The 15626-nt window shown below is 47.0% G+C and overlaps 1 protein-coding gene across 3 annotated transcripts in view; it reads right to left on the bottom strand.

The window, feature by feature from the left end:
• PDE6A (phosphodiesterase 6A) overlaps positions 1-13172 on the bottom strand; it is a 72583-nt gene extending 59411 nt beyond the window's left edge. For 2 of the 3 annotated variants that reach the window (XM_055142619.1, XM_055142618.1), the window contains exons 1-4: positions 12699-13172; positions 4432-4584; positions 2183-2272; positions 787-927 (exon numbers count right to left, since the gene is read on the bottom strand). In XM_055142619.1, the coding sequence (XP_054998594.1) occupies positions 787-927; positions 2183-2272; positions 4432-4584; positions 12699-13172 (858 nt within the window). The remainder of the gene's footprint in view (positions 1-786; positions 928-2182; positions 2273-4431; positions 4585-12698) is intronic. The other variant, XM_055142620.1, reaches the window with a different exon arrangement.
• Between the last annotated feature and the right edge of the window lie 2454 nt (positions 13173-15626).

A 15626-nucleotide genomic window follows, 5' to 3' on the forward strand; every position in this document is an offset into this window, starting at 1 on the left:
AGTAGGAGCTTAAAGATCTGCCAATCTGGCTCCTAGTGTGCTGATAGGCAGCCAACAACCCCTTTGAGTGCCGGGGTTGTTCCATCTTTTAGGATCAGGGATGCCTAATTTGCATATCCCCACTTAAATGTGACTTGGTTCAAAAGTAGCAGAGGGCACAAGGCAGCACAGGTCAACCTTTTCAGAACACATTAAATTTAAATAGATGATGAACTGAGCCCAGACTCCAATCACTACACGCTGGGAAAAGGCTGGGAGAGAAGGGACAGAATGTGGTGGTTGGGTCTTCACAGGTGTTTCATATGAAAGGAAGGAGCACCTATAGTAAAGGGAAAAGTCAGTCTAGGGTAGCACTGTAGCACTGTCATCCATTGTTCATCAATTTGCTCGAGCAGGCACCAGTAACGTCTCCATTATGAGACTTGTTGTTACTGTTTTTGGCATATAGAATACAACTCAGGGAGCTTGCCAGGCTCTGCCGTGTGGGTAGGATACTCTCGGTAGCTTGTCAGGGCTCTCCGAGAGGGACGGACAAATCGAACCCGGGTTGGCTTCGTGTAAGGCAAATGTCCTACCTGCTAGCAATATAGGGTACAGGTGGATAAAAACAGCCTGCATCTTCCAGAGTCAATAGAAATGAAGGCCCATGTGAGGGAAAGACTTGATGCACTCCCCGAGGGGCCTGGGGGACCATTTGGAATGCTGAGGATAGAATCCGGGTTGCCCTGCATGCTAAGCAAATGCCCTACCTTTGTTCTTTGAATCACCCAACCCTCCAGCTCTCACCTTCTGCTTAGTCATGTCTAAGAGCCCCACTGAGTATCTGTCACAGTTGAGGAAGGCTCGGACTGTGTATAAAGCTTTGTGGAACTGTCTCTCGATGTCTGTGAGCTCTTCGAAGACTTTGCTTCCAGACCATAGCAGTATCTGAAAAAATACAAATACACGGCGAAGGGATTGAGACCAGAACAGAATCTCACCAAAGTAGATACCAATAGCGACTCTTAAAGCTTCTCTAGGGGCCAGAGTGATAGTACAATGGGTAAGGTGTCTCCCTTGCACGCAGCCGACCTGAGTTTGATCCCCAGCATTCTATAGGGTTTCCCAAACACCACCAGGAGTGATTCCTGAGTACAGAGTAGCCCCTGAGCATGGCTCGGTGTGACTGCAAAAACAAAACAAAACGAAAGATTCTCTAGCGTTTATTTTATTAAACCCTAATAAAAGCCCAGGGGAGGAAGGACCATTATCCCTATTTTATATGTATGTGGAGGAAATGAAGTTTAGGGGCTGGAGAGTAGTACAGAGAGGGTAGGGCATTTGCCTGAAACACGGCTAAGCAGGGTTTAATCCTTGCCATCCCATATGGTCCCCCACGCATTGCCGTGAGTAATTACTGAATTCAGAGCCAGGAGTAACTCCTAAGCATCAGCAGGTGTGCCACCACAAGAACAAAAAGCAACTTGAGGTTCAGAGAATCGTGCAGGTTATATTGGGCCCAATTCTTTGCACTTCTTTGAGCTCACAGGTTGTTGATAAGAACAACAGCAACAAACATTGAGCACAAATTTTATACCCACATTATCTCTTTTGCTATTGATAATAGTCTTTGGATAATAATTTAGGAATTATAATTTGGAATAATAATGTCACTGTCACTGTCATCCCATTGCTCATCGATTTGCTTGAGCGGGCACCAGTAACGTCTCCATTGTGAGACTTGTTACTGTTTTTGGCATATCTATTACGCCACGGGTAGCTTGCCAGCCTCTGCCGTGCGGGTGAGATACTCTTGGTAGCTTGCTGGGCTCTCTGAGAGGGGTGGAGGAATCAAACCTGGGTCGGCCGCGTGCAAGGTGAACGCCCTACCCACTGCGCTACACTACTAATAACTTAAAACCATAATTATTTTCAGGAGGAGACATTAAAAATTGGAAAGTAAAATTACTTGCCTAGGGTCTTAGAGCTAATAAATTCCTTAGCAAGGATTCAAACCAGCCACCTGACTTGAAAATTGGTTCCTAAAATGCCTCTGAGCTGATCTTTACAAGCCCCGCTGCCATAACACTAGGGAGGCAAGGCAGAAACTCTGACTTCTGGATGCTTCTATGACCACTCACAGTCCGGTCCCATCCTTGATTCAGTGAAAGGGCATGTTCAGTCTGTGAGTCAAGACCCTTACCTGGCCACGTCGAGTCTCACAGTTGTGTAAGTAACTCAGGTGATACACCTTCATGATCAGATTTGCAAAATTGAGGTATTTGAGAAGAATCTGAAAAGCAGATCACCAGAGAGACAATAGATGAGAAGGAGCTCTTTCTCTAGTCACTTGTTCCATCACTAAATGTCTGAGTTGTTTGTTTGTTTTCTAGCAATGAGGGTAGGAACACCCAGAGGTAAATAGGAACCTTTCTCTGGCCCAGAGCCTGAGTGCTTTAAAACCTTCAGCAGAACGTGGCCCAGCCATCTGGCCAGCTGCTGCTGCACCCCAAGTAGTCTGACTCCTCCAGGGCCCTGAGCAGCTGCCGGGGGGCAGCCAACTGTCTGCATCATGACACATGACAAACCTGATTGGCTCAAAGTTGGGCTGATCTTGTGGATCTCAATCATCAAACATCATGAAAATATTAGTAGGAAAGGAAAAATGATTTGGAATAGATTTTTGGAACACACCATTGAGAGACTATTCACCAAACCTCCAGATTCACCAGTTGAGTTGTAAAAGTAGCGAGAGGAAAAAGTTACTTGTGGGGCCCGGGGATGGCGGAGTAGAATCAGTGTCTGCCATAGGAGCTCCATCCTCCATGCAGCCCACATGCCAGGTACATCATCCCTCACGACGCTGTGGTCTGGAAACATGGGAGCAGCAGCAGGACACAAGGTCTCTTGCATACAAGGTGCATGTACGTGCCGCTAAAGAGAATACCCTCTGTGAGCCTGTGCACAGCACCATAACTCGGCTGTGTGAGCCCTGGAGAGCACTGTGGCTGAGCATGTGGCCACCTAACCCAGTGTGTGTGTGTGTGTGTGTGTGTGTGTGTGTGTGTGTGGTGTGAACCTGGTCGTCTCAACAACAAGCAAATGGGGTGGGAACTACCTGCGAATCTATGTCAACATTTATGTTTCACACTATCACATGTATAAATACATGTGTTCTCAGGGAGATAGTAAAGCAGGTAAGATGCATGTAAGTGACCTGGGTTAGGTTCCCAACACCCCATATGGTTCCCTGAGGTTGCCAGCAATAATCTCTAAGTGCTGAGCACAGCTGGATATGGCCCCAAAACAAAACAAAACAAAACAAAGTGCTTACTTATTCTCAGAAAGAAAAAGAAATGCTTCACTGGAAGCAGGTGGACTGCAGAATACTGATTGATAAAATGCTGCGTTATCAGAGTGGAATACTCACAGATACAAAATATCAATGCTGATAGGAGGGTACTAAGGTTCACTGAGTTTGCAAGCCTTTATGTATCTTGTCTACCTAAATATCACAAGTACACCATGAAGTGGATACTTTAAAATCACTCCAATTTTAGGGCAAGAGAGAAAGAGAGAGAGAGAGAGAGAGAGAGAGAGAGAGAGAGAGAGAGAGAGAGAGAGCTCAATAGGCTGACGTATGTGCATTGCATGTAGTAGGCCCAGATATGATCGCTGGCACTGCAACCCCTGAGCACAGAGCTGGGAGTAGCCTCTGAGCAGCATCAGGTGTGGCCCCTAAACCAAAATCAATAAAATAAAATCATCCTCATTTCCTGAATCTGGAGAGAGTACAGCACGTAGGGGGCTTGCTCTTGTATACAGCCAGTCTGGGTTTGATCCCCGGGACCCCATATGGTCCAGAGCAATATTGCCTAGAGTAATTTCTAACTGTAGAGTCAGGAGTTACCGCTGAGCATTGCCAGGTGTCTCTCACACACACACACACACACACACACACACACATACACACACACAAAGACACACATAAGCATCCCCATTGATTTCCCAAAGGGAAAAACGGAGGTCAGATAAAGAAAGTAAACTCTCCAAGTTCAACACGTAGATGTTGGCAGAAAAATCATCCTTTTTTTTTTTTTTTTTTTTTTGGTCTTTGGGTCATACCCGGCGATGCACAGGGGTTACTCCTGGCTCTTCACTCAGGAATCACTCCTGGCGGTGCTCAGGGGACCATATGGGATGCTGGGATTAGAACCCGGGTCGGCCGCGTGCAAGGCAAACGCCCTCCCCGCTGTGCTATCGCTCCAGCCCGAAAAATCATCCTTTTACTCCTAGCTTCTTAACCACCATCCTGCCCGACCTCTCTCTGAGAGCATCAGACTAAACCCTGTGGTACATGTGGAGAGACTGAGGACAGGCCAAAAAAGCCAGACACAGAAGATTTCATGAACTGGGAGAAAAACATCTGCATGTCCACCCTTACATCCTTACCTCCTCATCACTCTTGGTGAAGTGCGGCCCATCCACTTTGTTCACAGCCATGAGGACAGCCACCACATCCTTGCCATTCATGATGGGGGAAGCCAGGATGTTTTTGGTGTGGTACTCTGTGAGGGTGTCCACGAAGTCACAGAAATGCTCATCCTGAAGGATAGTGAGACAGACATGGTGGAAAGAGAAGCAAAGAGAATGCAACAGCCTAGAGCATCAGATGTCCAGGGTAGGGGGAAATAAGGGGGTGCTATCCTTTGGTTGACAACAGACTGATTCTTTCAACCCACTCCCCTTCAGCAGGATCAAGACCATCAGAGATTTATTCCCTAGAATCCCCCAGAAGCCAGCAGAAGGAACTCTGAGATAGACTCTGCCAAGGATCTGGAAGGAGAAAGGTCTGCACAGGCCCATGGACCCAGAGCCAGGGCACAGGAGTGCTGGCTTCGTCTGGGAAGAGAGAGTCAGAGAAAGCTTCATAGATGTGATGACAAGACCCCAAAAGAAACGTGAGTGCAAAAAAGACCTTGATATAATAACTGCAACTGCTAGTGGGTACTCCACACTTAAATTCTTCCAGAACCCTATGGGATGGGGACTAGGGAGAAGCCCACCTTATACAGGGAAAAAAACTCTCAAGAAGGTTAATGTAACTCGTTAATGACTCCAGAACCTCAGAAACTGCATCCAGAGGCACCTCGCAGGGAGCCTGGAAGGTTAGAAAGGGCTGGACAGGGCCCAGGCGATTGAACAGCAGAATGAGTTCTGTCCAGGTGTTTTAGCCATCCGGTTCTAGCACAACACAGCCAAGCCATGGCTGTCAAAAAGCACGGATATTTTATTTTATTTTATATGTATTGATTGAGTCTGTGATTTTAAATGTTCTTAAGGTTGGTTTTCCATGTATGGAATTCCAATACCACACTCCTTCCTCCAAGAACCCCATTGTTCCTCCCTTTCAAACACTCCATACAAGCTCAGTTATGGGGTCAACTATCTTCTTGGATCACCTTTATGCCTTTGTTGTTACTGTTCTGTGTATCTTTAGGCCCCACATATGAGAGATGATTCTGTGTCTATTCCTTTCCTACTAACTGACTTCACTCAGCATGATATTCTTTACTTTCATCCATGTTGCAGCAAATTGCATGATTTTGTTCTTTCTTGGAAATGCATAGTGTTCCATTGTGTATGTAGATCACAACTTCTTGATCTATTCATCAGTAACGGTGCATTTGAGTTGTTTCCATTTCTTGAATATTGTACTACGTGTTAAACCATAGATCTTAAGGGAAGCAGTATTATATGTTAGCCCTTATGCTAAGTGCCAGGGACTCAGGGAGAGTAAGACCCAGGTCTACCCACAGATAAATTAATAATAGTAATACAGGACATGCAGTTTGGTTCAGACCTGTGGGACTCAAATGTGCACCCTTCAGAAAACATATAAATGCCTAAAACTGCCTGGGAGGAGAGGATCAGGTGGCTCATGTGATCAGGCAGAGGAGAGAGACCCTGAGTTGTTGTCTGACACTTAAATAAATCTACCTTTCTGCTTCCTGACAGCACTATGGAGTTTCCCAAAAACCAGTATTACTTGGGGCATAAGCCAGACCGGACGTAGTTCCTGCTGACCTGAGAATGGAAACGAATCTAGAACTGAATGTGCAGAATTCTCCCATGATTCAAAAATGCAGAATATGAAATCCACCTCTATGGCTTCCCTTGGAGTAGGATTAATTAAATAGGCCACAGTGATGTTGGCAGTGACCTCTCTCAGGCAGGTGAAGGGTAAAGGAATTAGGAGAAGCCAGTAGAGCTCTACTTAAATCAGCATTATCGGATTAAGCAAACTCTCAAAAGAGACATTAGATATGAAGGATTTTCGGTGTCATTCTCTAAGGACACTGGAAAATCCCTGAGAATAGAATTGGTCTTGGAGTGGGGTAGAGGAAGGAGGGTGTCAGTGGGCAGAGGGGGGACAGGATGACTTTCACTTTCTGAAATCAGTCTTTTTCACCATAATTGCCTGTCACCCACCTTGCCTCGGGAGTGACATTATTTAATGCAAGCAAAGCCCTCTTTCCCATTGGGTTCCTCACAAATCCTAGAGGACTTAGTAGCTGACACAGCACTACCTCTACTTTCTATACTGTCAGCATAGAAACTATTCTGAGTCACAGACCCTCAAACTGATATGCTAGCTCAAACTGTTTGTTGTGAAGTCCAAACATCAGGACTGGAGAGGGTAAGGTGCCTTACCTTGCAGGCAGCTGACCTGGATTCAGTCCCCGAACCCTATGCTTGCCAAGAGTGACTCCTGAGTGCAAGCCAGGAGTAAGCCCTGAGTACTGCTGCGTGTGGCCCAAAGCCCAAATAAATAAATAAAGTCCAGACATCGGGTGAGCAGCTTGGGAAAAGTCACGTCACAGTACCAAGCCCCAGGCTATCACCTGTGCTTCTGACCATCCAACTCTGAGCTTTAGTTCCCAGTAACCCCTTTGCGGGGTCAGTAATTTGTTAAGTAGCTCAGAATCCAGAGTGGATTCACTTCCTTATGTTTCCTCATTCAATATATAGTCATCATCATCATCATCATCATCCCATTGATCGTCAAATTTTTTGAGTGGTCTCAGTAACATCTCCATTCTTCCTAGCCCTGAGATTTTAGAAGCCTCTCTTTACTCGTCCTTCCCAACGGTGCCGCATTGGAGGCTCTTTCAGGGTCAGGGGAATGAGACCCAGCATTGTTACTGGTTTGGGCATATGAATACACCACAGGGAGTTTGTGAGGCTTTCCCGTGTGGGCAGGAAACTCTGTAGCCTGCTGGTTCTCCCAGAGGGAGAAGTAGGCTGTAAGATGTAAAATAAAATCTTACATCTATAAAGTGAGCAGCCAGATGAAGACAGGCATGGGACACTATCTGGAAGGACCCCAAGTACAGATGCTGCTGTCCCCATGAGTTGGGGTTCATTGCCTGCTTGGCACAGAGATGTACCAGAGTCCTAAAAATACAGGCAAGATTCACTAACCTGGAATCTTACTGAACTCTGTAGTTCTAGAAAGTTTTAGAAGATGGTGTCACGATTGACTATTAACCTTATTTTTTGGTCTCTCTCCTCTTGGGAGAGGGACAGTTGGGGAATGAAATTTCAAGTTTCTGATCATAGCTTGATATTTCTGATGACCACCAAGAGTTATTCTGGAGCCCACAGGAGTCGTCACATTATTAGAAGAAAAAACACCTGCCACCCAGAAAATGCTAAGTGTCTTAGGAACTGGGGTGGAAAGCACTAACATATTCTATATTGAAATTCATAGTATCTGTGGAGCATGACAACAGGTACTGGAGCAGATAAGACCCAAGCTTGCAAAGTGGTCCTGAAGTGAGGCACTGCAGAAGGGAATATCTTGGCAAAAGTTGGCAAGAACAGGGTGTCGGCACTGGGTGTTCGGCCTTGAGCCTCACTCAACCTCCTAGTCACATGCACCAAAGACACAGAAACTGTCACATATGCTTAGCAGGTCATCCTAAATGCACCTTCTAGCATTGATTGGGATTGGACCGGGGCAAAGCGGAGTAGGAAAGGTGATAGGCCAACAGCGCTAAACTTTATGTGATTGGACCTTCTTGTAAGCAGAGACCCTCTATAAAAGGTGTGTGTATTTGGCAATAAAATGAACAGCCATCATCTGCCCCTAGAGGCTGTTTCTCCACGTGCCCATCATCCTTTGCCCCATGTCTGCCCAGACCCAGTATGCAACGTGTCCGGGCACCTTAGGGAAAAACTGTTCCCCAACAAGTACCATGTGGATTGAAGAAGAAAGACCACCTCTTATTTCATTCACTCCATAAATGCTAAGGAATATCCACACTGTTGTAAGCAAGACACTAGGCTCTGAGGACCAGTTATGTATAAGAAAGGGCCTCATGGACTTATGCCATAGGAAAAAGTTAAGAATGAATATGCAGGGGCTGGAGGTATAGTACGGTGGGTGAGTCGCTTGCACCTGGCCTACTTGACTCAATCCGTGGTACTCCATATGACCCTCTAACCATCACCAGGGCCAATCCTGGAGTTCAGAGCCAGGAGTAAGTCCTGAGCATCACTCTGCAGACTGTGCCATCCGCTGCCCCACCCAAAATAAAATATGAACACAGCAGTGGGGGAGATGGTTCAAAGATGTCAAAGGGTACATGCTTTGCATGAGTGAGGCCCAGATGTGACCACAGACAGCACTGCTGGGAGCACCCCCTCAGCAATGTATCATATGGGGAGGAGGTCTCCAGACCAAAAAAACCTATAAAAATGAACACACACAATACACCCAAGAATGAATACACAAATACTGAAACAGTTGCCAGACTAGGAGATGGAGAGAGAACACAGTAGGTAGGATGCTTTCCCTGCATGCAGCAGACCCAGTTTTGATCTCCAGCTCCCAAAATAGTTCCCCAAGCCCCACCAGGAGTGACCCCTGATTACAGAGCCAGGGGTAAGTCCTGAGCACCACTGGGTATGACTTACAAACAAACATACACACAAAAACACCAGATGCCAGAATTAGTAAATAAATGCAGGATGCCTAGTTAAATTTGGAATTTTGATAAATAAGTATTTTTAGTGCAAAGCTTTCATAAAGATTGCATGGGAGATGCTTATGCCAAAGTAATATAAGCCTAAAATTCAGTGTTAAGTCTTGTGTCCAATATTTTATCTGGTCATCCCAATGGCATGCATTCCTGAGGCAATCCCAGCATGAGAAGCAATTTGCTAAGATGTGGGGAAATCATATTATCCTGGCCAATGTCTCCAGTCATAATTTCTCAGGATCTTTTGAGGGTCATGAAGATGACAATCGAGGGGCCAGAGCAATAGCACAGCAGGTAGGGCATTTGCCTTGCAAGCAGCCAACCTGGGTTCGATCCCCAGCACCGCCAAGAGTAATTCCTGAGTGCATGAGCCAGGAGTAACCCCTGTGCATTGCCGGATGTGACCCAAAAAGAAAAAAAAAAAGACAACCGCTTCTTGGCAGTTTGGGGTTGACCCCTGACCCGAGATTGTACCATCTTCTTCCTTCTATACCATCCAACCGCCCATTGTTGTCAGCCCCCAGTAGAGTAATATTTCCAAGGACGAACAGGAAAAGAAAACACATTAAGATACCATGTCCACAGCCTGCTGACCAGGACTGACTCGGCCTGAGCAAGAACTCTCAGGAAAGCACAGACATCACTTCCAGAGCAAACACTGGAACCAAATGGGAAATGGCAATGGCCTCCAAGGACAAGGGCACAGGAAAGTGATTCGTCTAGGATCTTTTCAGAGATTCTTTCTAACTCCTCAGTCACTAACACCAGGGTCCACAGACTCTCCAGAGTGTCAAATCTCTATTCTTTATTTTTCCCAGAAAGAAAACCTAAATTGAAAACTCCAGAGGACAAGACCAGATTTGCCAAATTTCACAGATTCCGAGTAATGGGCATTCCTTAGAATGGGTCCTTACAACAGTGAATAGGTCCTTGCAACAAAAATGTTAGTAGATGACTCCTCTCGTTAAATTCTACAACTAGACTGGGGAGATGGCTGAAAGGTCTGAGCATGTGCTTTGCATGTGGAGGTCTGGGTTGGGTCTCTGGCAGTGATATGTTCCCCCAATCACTGCCAGAAGGACCCCATGAACACAGAGCCAGGAGCTGGCCTTCAAACAAAATGAAAATTCCACAACACTGCAAGGTAGGTATTTTGACCCCATTTCAAAATCAGGAAATGAGCCCAGCAGTCTAAATATCCTGGCCATAGTCTTAGCTCGGTCATCACCATAGTTTTAGAAAGTGACAGGCATGGTTCATACCCAGATCTACCCACAAAGTTTAACATCTTAATATTGTACTATATGATTTGAAATAATCTGGTAAGTGGTACCAATCTGATGCTCTCATTTTCAAGGGGATGTGTGGAATTAGCAGAGTGGTAGAGAGCCAGGGGACAGGTCAAATGCCCTCTAATACACTTTGCTCTGTGCTACCCACAGGTTCCAAAAAAGCTTGCAACCTTTCTGGGCTTCACATGCCTTACATAGGTAATATCAGAATTGTATCGTGAAATATCATCATGTGACAATCCACGCTGACTACAAGGAAAGCCTAAAGAGAGTTTAAATTGATGTGAAAACAGACTGAACCCATTTGGACACGTCTCAGAAAGGCCCTGGGTTGATCCCCCCATTCCACCTTCCTCTGGATGTCAGGATATGGTGAAGATTCAGCCTCACAGGTTCCCGAGAAAGCCCTGTACAACAGAGGTTCATGCCTGTGCCTCTGGCTCAGAGCCAAGAACCCAAGGGGAAAAGACAATGGCCTGCATCATTGTGTTAGGTGGGTGTAAAGTGCTGGCTCTGTAAGTCCTGAAGACTCTGGGCAAGCACCTTCCCAAGTTCTCTTAAGACCAGGCTCCTCACTCACAGAATAAGGGAGTTGGAAGTAGAGGCCATCTCTCAAGTCCCCTCCCTTCTCTTCTTTTATCGTGATCATCCTTAATCTGAAATAAGGATGGGGGTAGGCTGAACACAAACTTATAAGACGTCCGGAAATGATGGAATTCTGGCCCCTGGATGTTCTGCAGAGATGGGAGAGCCACACGGGACCTGACACAGGGAACATCTTCTGTCAGGTGCAGACAGGTGGTAAGGAAATGATTGCATAATTACTTGACTAGAAGTCTTTGATGCCCGGTGTTTACTAAGCATCTGCTTTGTGACAGATATTTGCTGCATCCTGGGTCTGGGAGAACATAGAGAACAAGGCAGGCATAGTCCCTGGCTTTCAGGTCTTCAGGTCTCTCTTCTTTTAGGAAGGAGAATATAACAGGGGAGCAGGGAGCGTGTCCCAAGGAAACAACCTTTGAGCTGAGATCTGGCGGGGGAGTAGGAGTTGGTCAGGAAGGATAGTGGGAGAAGTGATTAGGTGATTTTCCCAAGGCAATCAAAGACATCATTGTTAGAGCTGCCTGTGGAATCCCACAGAACCCTGGACTCTTTGAAGCATGTGCCAAGTGCTTACCCAACATTTCCAGTAATAAGACAGATCGCTATCACACGTTTCTTGATAGAAGAAAAATGAAACATCACTTATGGGATATTCCTGTCAGAAATGCTGACCCTGAATCTAATCATAAAGAGCCATCGGACAAGCTCAAGTGGAGGAAAACTTCTGTAAAACATTTGGCTTGAGCCCTTAAAAACTGTCAGCCTCATATGCCACCTCTCTGAGCACCCTGGATATGGCCTTGGAGGCAGCCAGAGGCCTGGTGTGGCTGTGATGGTCTGTCAGTTGGCCCTAGCATTGACCAAGCATCACTAGAAGTAGCCTCTGGGATCTCCTGGCACTTCTTGGAGGTCACCAATGCCCGCCCCCCCCTACCCCCGCCTGCCAACATCATGGAGAAACAAGACAAACTGGAGTGCTCCGTGGGTTCTAAATGAGACAACTGACCAAAATTGGATGTGGGCTGTTTGTTAAATGTATTTACTAACCTTCATTAGCAAGTGTAGCATTGTATCAATGTGACATAGGGCGAACGGAGGCTTTACTCAGCCATGACCAGGGCTTACTCCTGGCTGTGCTCAAGGATCACTCCTGGAGGAGCTTACAGGATCCTCTGGGATGCTGGGGATGGAACCCACAGTGCTATCTCTCTGGATCCATAATGTGACATTTTCTGAAAGTCATCATTGTACTGTGGAGATGTGAGAAAGAGACCTATCCACATATAAGAAGTATATGTGTGGTGCTGGACCTGGGTTTAATCCCAGGCATCCCATATGGTCCCCTGAACACTAGGAGTGATTCCTGAGTGCAGAGCCAGGAGCGACCCCTGAGCATTGCTGCGTGTGACCCTTCTCCAAAAAAAAGAAACGAAATATACATGCAGCAAGTACCTAAGGTGTGATGCTTGTCTCTCAAATGGGTCAGAGAGATGCCGAGAGTGCAAATGTGGTCAAGATGCTACCCATTTGTGAATCTGATATAAATAAATAAATAAATAAATAAATAAATAAATAAATAAATAAATAAATAAATAAATGTTTGTTGTCTTTGCACTCTTTAGATTTCCATTAAGTTTGAAAGAATTTCCCAAACTTTGGTATTAGTCAATGCTGACACTGATGAGAGAAACGCAGAGTCATCAATGGCTGTGCCGGGGCCAGAAGGTTCCTCACCCGTATCTGCACCCGCCCCCCAGAACCTCCCCGCTGTGGGTACCTCTTCCGTGTTGGTGACATTGGCCATCCTTTTAGAGTGTGCGACGTGGCCCACCACGCCCATGTCCAGGGGAAACACGATCTCACCGTCGGGCGCCACCAGGCAGTCCTCCAGAAGCGCGTCCCTGTGGACATTGAAGAGCCGCGTGGCCAGCTCCGGGACGCCGTTGCGGGCGCGGTACATGAACAGGCTCATGCGGTCCGCCTGCAGCAGGAAGCACAGCTTCTTCATGACGTTGAAGATGCTCTTCTCGGTCTGTAAGTTCTCCTGAAAGTCCCTCAGGAGGTCAAACATGAGCTCGCTTTCCTCCACGCTGCTCAGGGCATGGTAGTGACTGAAATCCACCGCGGCCTCCTTGGCCCCGAGGAGGTCTGAGATGACCTTCGCGCGGTAGTGTAGATTGTAGTACTCTTTGGCAAAACCCACGTTCGAGTCCAGGAACTTCTCCACCGCCTCCGGCGTCACCTCGCCCATGGCTGGGACGGCCACTGGCTCTGTGGTGGGCCCCGGGTCGGAGGACAGCCTTCCCAGGGCTCAGCTGAGTCCGAGGACCCCAGGCGGTGGGGTCCCCTGTGGACAGCGATCTGGGCGAGCCTCCGAGCAGACTCAGAGCATGCTGTGGAGATTAAATCTTTATTATTTCCAAGAACTAGGATTAGGAGGATCAGAATGTTCCAGATGCTGCTGGGCTCTCTTTATATCCTGCTCTTCTAAAGCAGAGATTACCGGGCACCGCCCAAGGGGCTCCAATGAGCCTTTTCCAACCCAGAACTCTCCCTTTTACGGCCTTTGTTTCCCCCGCCTTCACTGGACCCTCTTCCATCCCTAATGCTGTGTGTCTGACACCCGTGGGCCCCTGCATCTCTGGTCAGTCTTTCTATTTTCTGTTTGTTTGTTTGATTGTTTGTTTGGCCACACCAGTGATTCTCAGGGGAAAGGCCCAGTTTGGGCACTCGGGAATCACTCCTGTTGGTGCACAGGGACCATAGGAGATGCCGGGGATGGAGGCCTAGTGGGCAGCGTGCAAGGCCAGTGCTCTACTTGCTGTGCTGTCGCTCCGCTCCCACCCCAGCCCTCACCCCATGCGAGTCAAATTTTGAATTTAGAAAATATAACTTCAAAAGTTAGAGAGCCTGGAACTAGAGAGACAATACTGTGTGTGGGGGGGGGGGGACTTGCCTTGCAGGGGCTGGTCAAGCTGATCTGATTTCAAGATACCCCATAATGTCCCCAGGGCCCTGCCAGGAGTGATCCCTGAGTACAGAGCACCCCTGGGTGTGCCCCTTTCGCCCTAAAATTTAGAAGCTCCTCATGAAAATAATCCTGTCTAGAGTTGTTCATTCATTACCAAAAAAAAAGGTGTTCATTGTAGAAAATACACAGAGGTGACAGTTCAATTTACCCATGATTTGTTATTCAGAGATACCCTCTAGTTATCAATTAGATGTTAATTGTCTGTCCTTTCTGTGAAGGTTTGAACCTACTTCCCTTCAGCCCTCCTGGCTCTTTCTTTTGAGGCTTACTGATTTTTTTTTCCTGGCTGCAATCAGTACCTCTCAGGTTGTCAATCAGAATTGCACACAACAGTCTAGATGCTATCAGAGCCAGTGTATCTGAAAATAGCTAGAAGCTTCTCTGAAGTGCCCCTCCAATACGGAGGGGTTGGCTCAGCACGCTGCTTCAAGGAACCCAGCTGCTCCAGCCTGCACCTCCAGTTGGTAAGCTCTGCGGAATGCGGGCTGACGCTTTGCCTGGCACTTTGTACTACGCAAATGATCTTTAATGAAAAGTAGAAGTTGGGGACCGGGTAGATAGATGAGGAAGACCTACAGGATGGGTAGTTTATAGGACCTCTCAACCCAGAGGAGAAACGCTACTGTCTCTGCACCCTCTCCCAGAAGAATCTGCCCTGAAGAAAGCCCATTACAAAGTTGTGTGTCCTGATAAACTAAGGCCCTCGGATGTGTAAGGATAAAGATGTAAAAGGATAGCTAGACATTTGGCCAAAGAACCTTTTTCTTTTCCTTCTGATGATTGCTGGTCCTAAGCAATAAATACTATGCATGGAGGACAGTGGGGACTGTCAGTCCACGAGGCTGTTGGCCCCTCACTCCGTGTCTTTTTCTCTTTGATTTCGGTCTTAATCTTCACAACGTCCCTGTCTTAGGCCCGTCCACCAGAGGCTGGTCCGGGCAGTAGATTATGTCCTTGACAGTGAGTTCGAGGGCATTGTATCCACTCAGGTGACAGCCTGGCCTGTCATGGAGCTATCTGGACCTCTCCACACTCCTCTACTGAGGACTGTCCCACCCTTGCACATGACACCTTCTGTACCTCTCAGTCTCAGCTGGTCCTCCCGCTGGTCCTATTCTAAACAGCACCAGCCTTCCCACTGCACTTCCTGTTTCTGTCCTACACTGGCCTTTTATTACTACTGGCCCTTAATTCTGCTGTGAATGTCCTGATGTCTTTTACTCTTGCCTGTTGTTTGTCTTCAGTTCTCCACTGTGAGCTCCTTCAAGAAGCTCTTTGAAGGGCTAGAGCAATAGCACGGCGAGTAGGGCATTTGCCTTGCATGCGGCCAACCCAGGTTCGATTCCCAGGATCCCATATGGTCCCCTGAGCACTGCCAGGGGTGATTCCTGAGTGCAGAGCCAGGAGTAACCCCTGTGCATAGCCAGGTGTGACCCCAAAAAGCAAAAAAAAAAAAAAAGAAGAAGAAGCTCATTTGGCTTATTGCCTCTTTGGGCTTCAGTGCTACCTGTTGCAAACTTGGTGCTCAGTACCTTTATGCATTTTTAAAAATTATTGTTGTTGTTTTCTTGGGAGCCACATCCAGCAGTGCTCAGGTATTGCTTCTGGCTCTGTACTCAGGGAGCATTATTGAAGTTGGTGGGACCCCATAGGTGGCTTCTGTGAGGCAGAGAG

This window comes from Sorex araneus, chromosome 6 (assembly GCF_027595985.1).
Source record: "Sorex araneus isolate mSorAra2 chromosome 6, mSorAra2.pri, whole genome shotgun sequence".
NCBI lineage: Eukaryota > Metazoa > Chordata > Mammalia > Eulipotyphla > Soricidae > Sorex > Sorex araneus.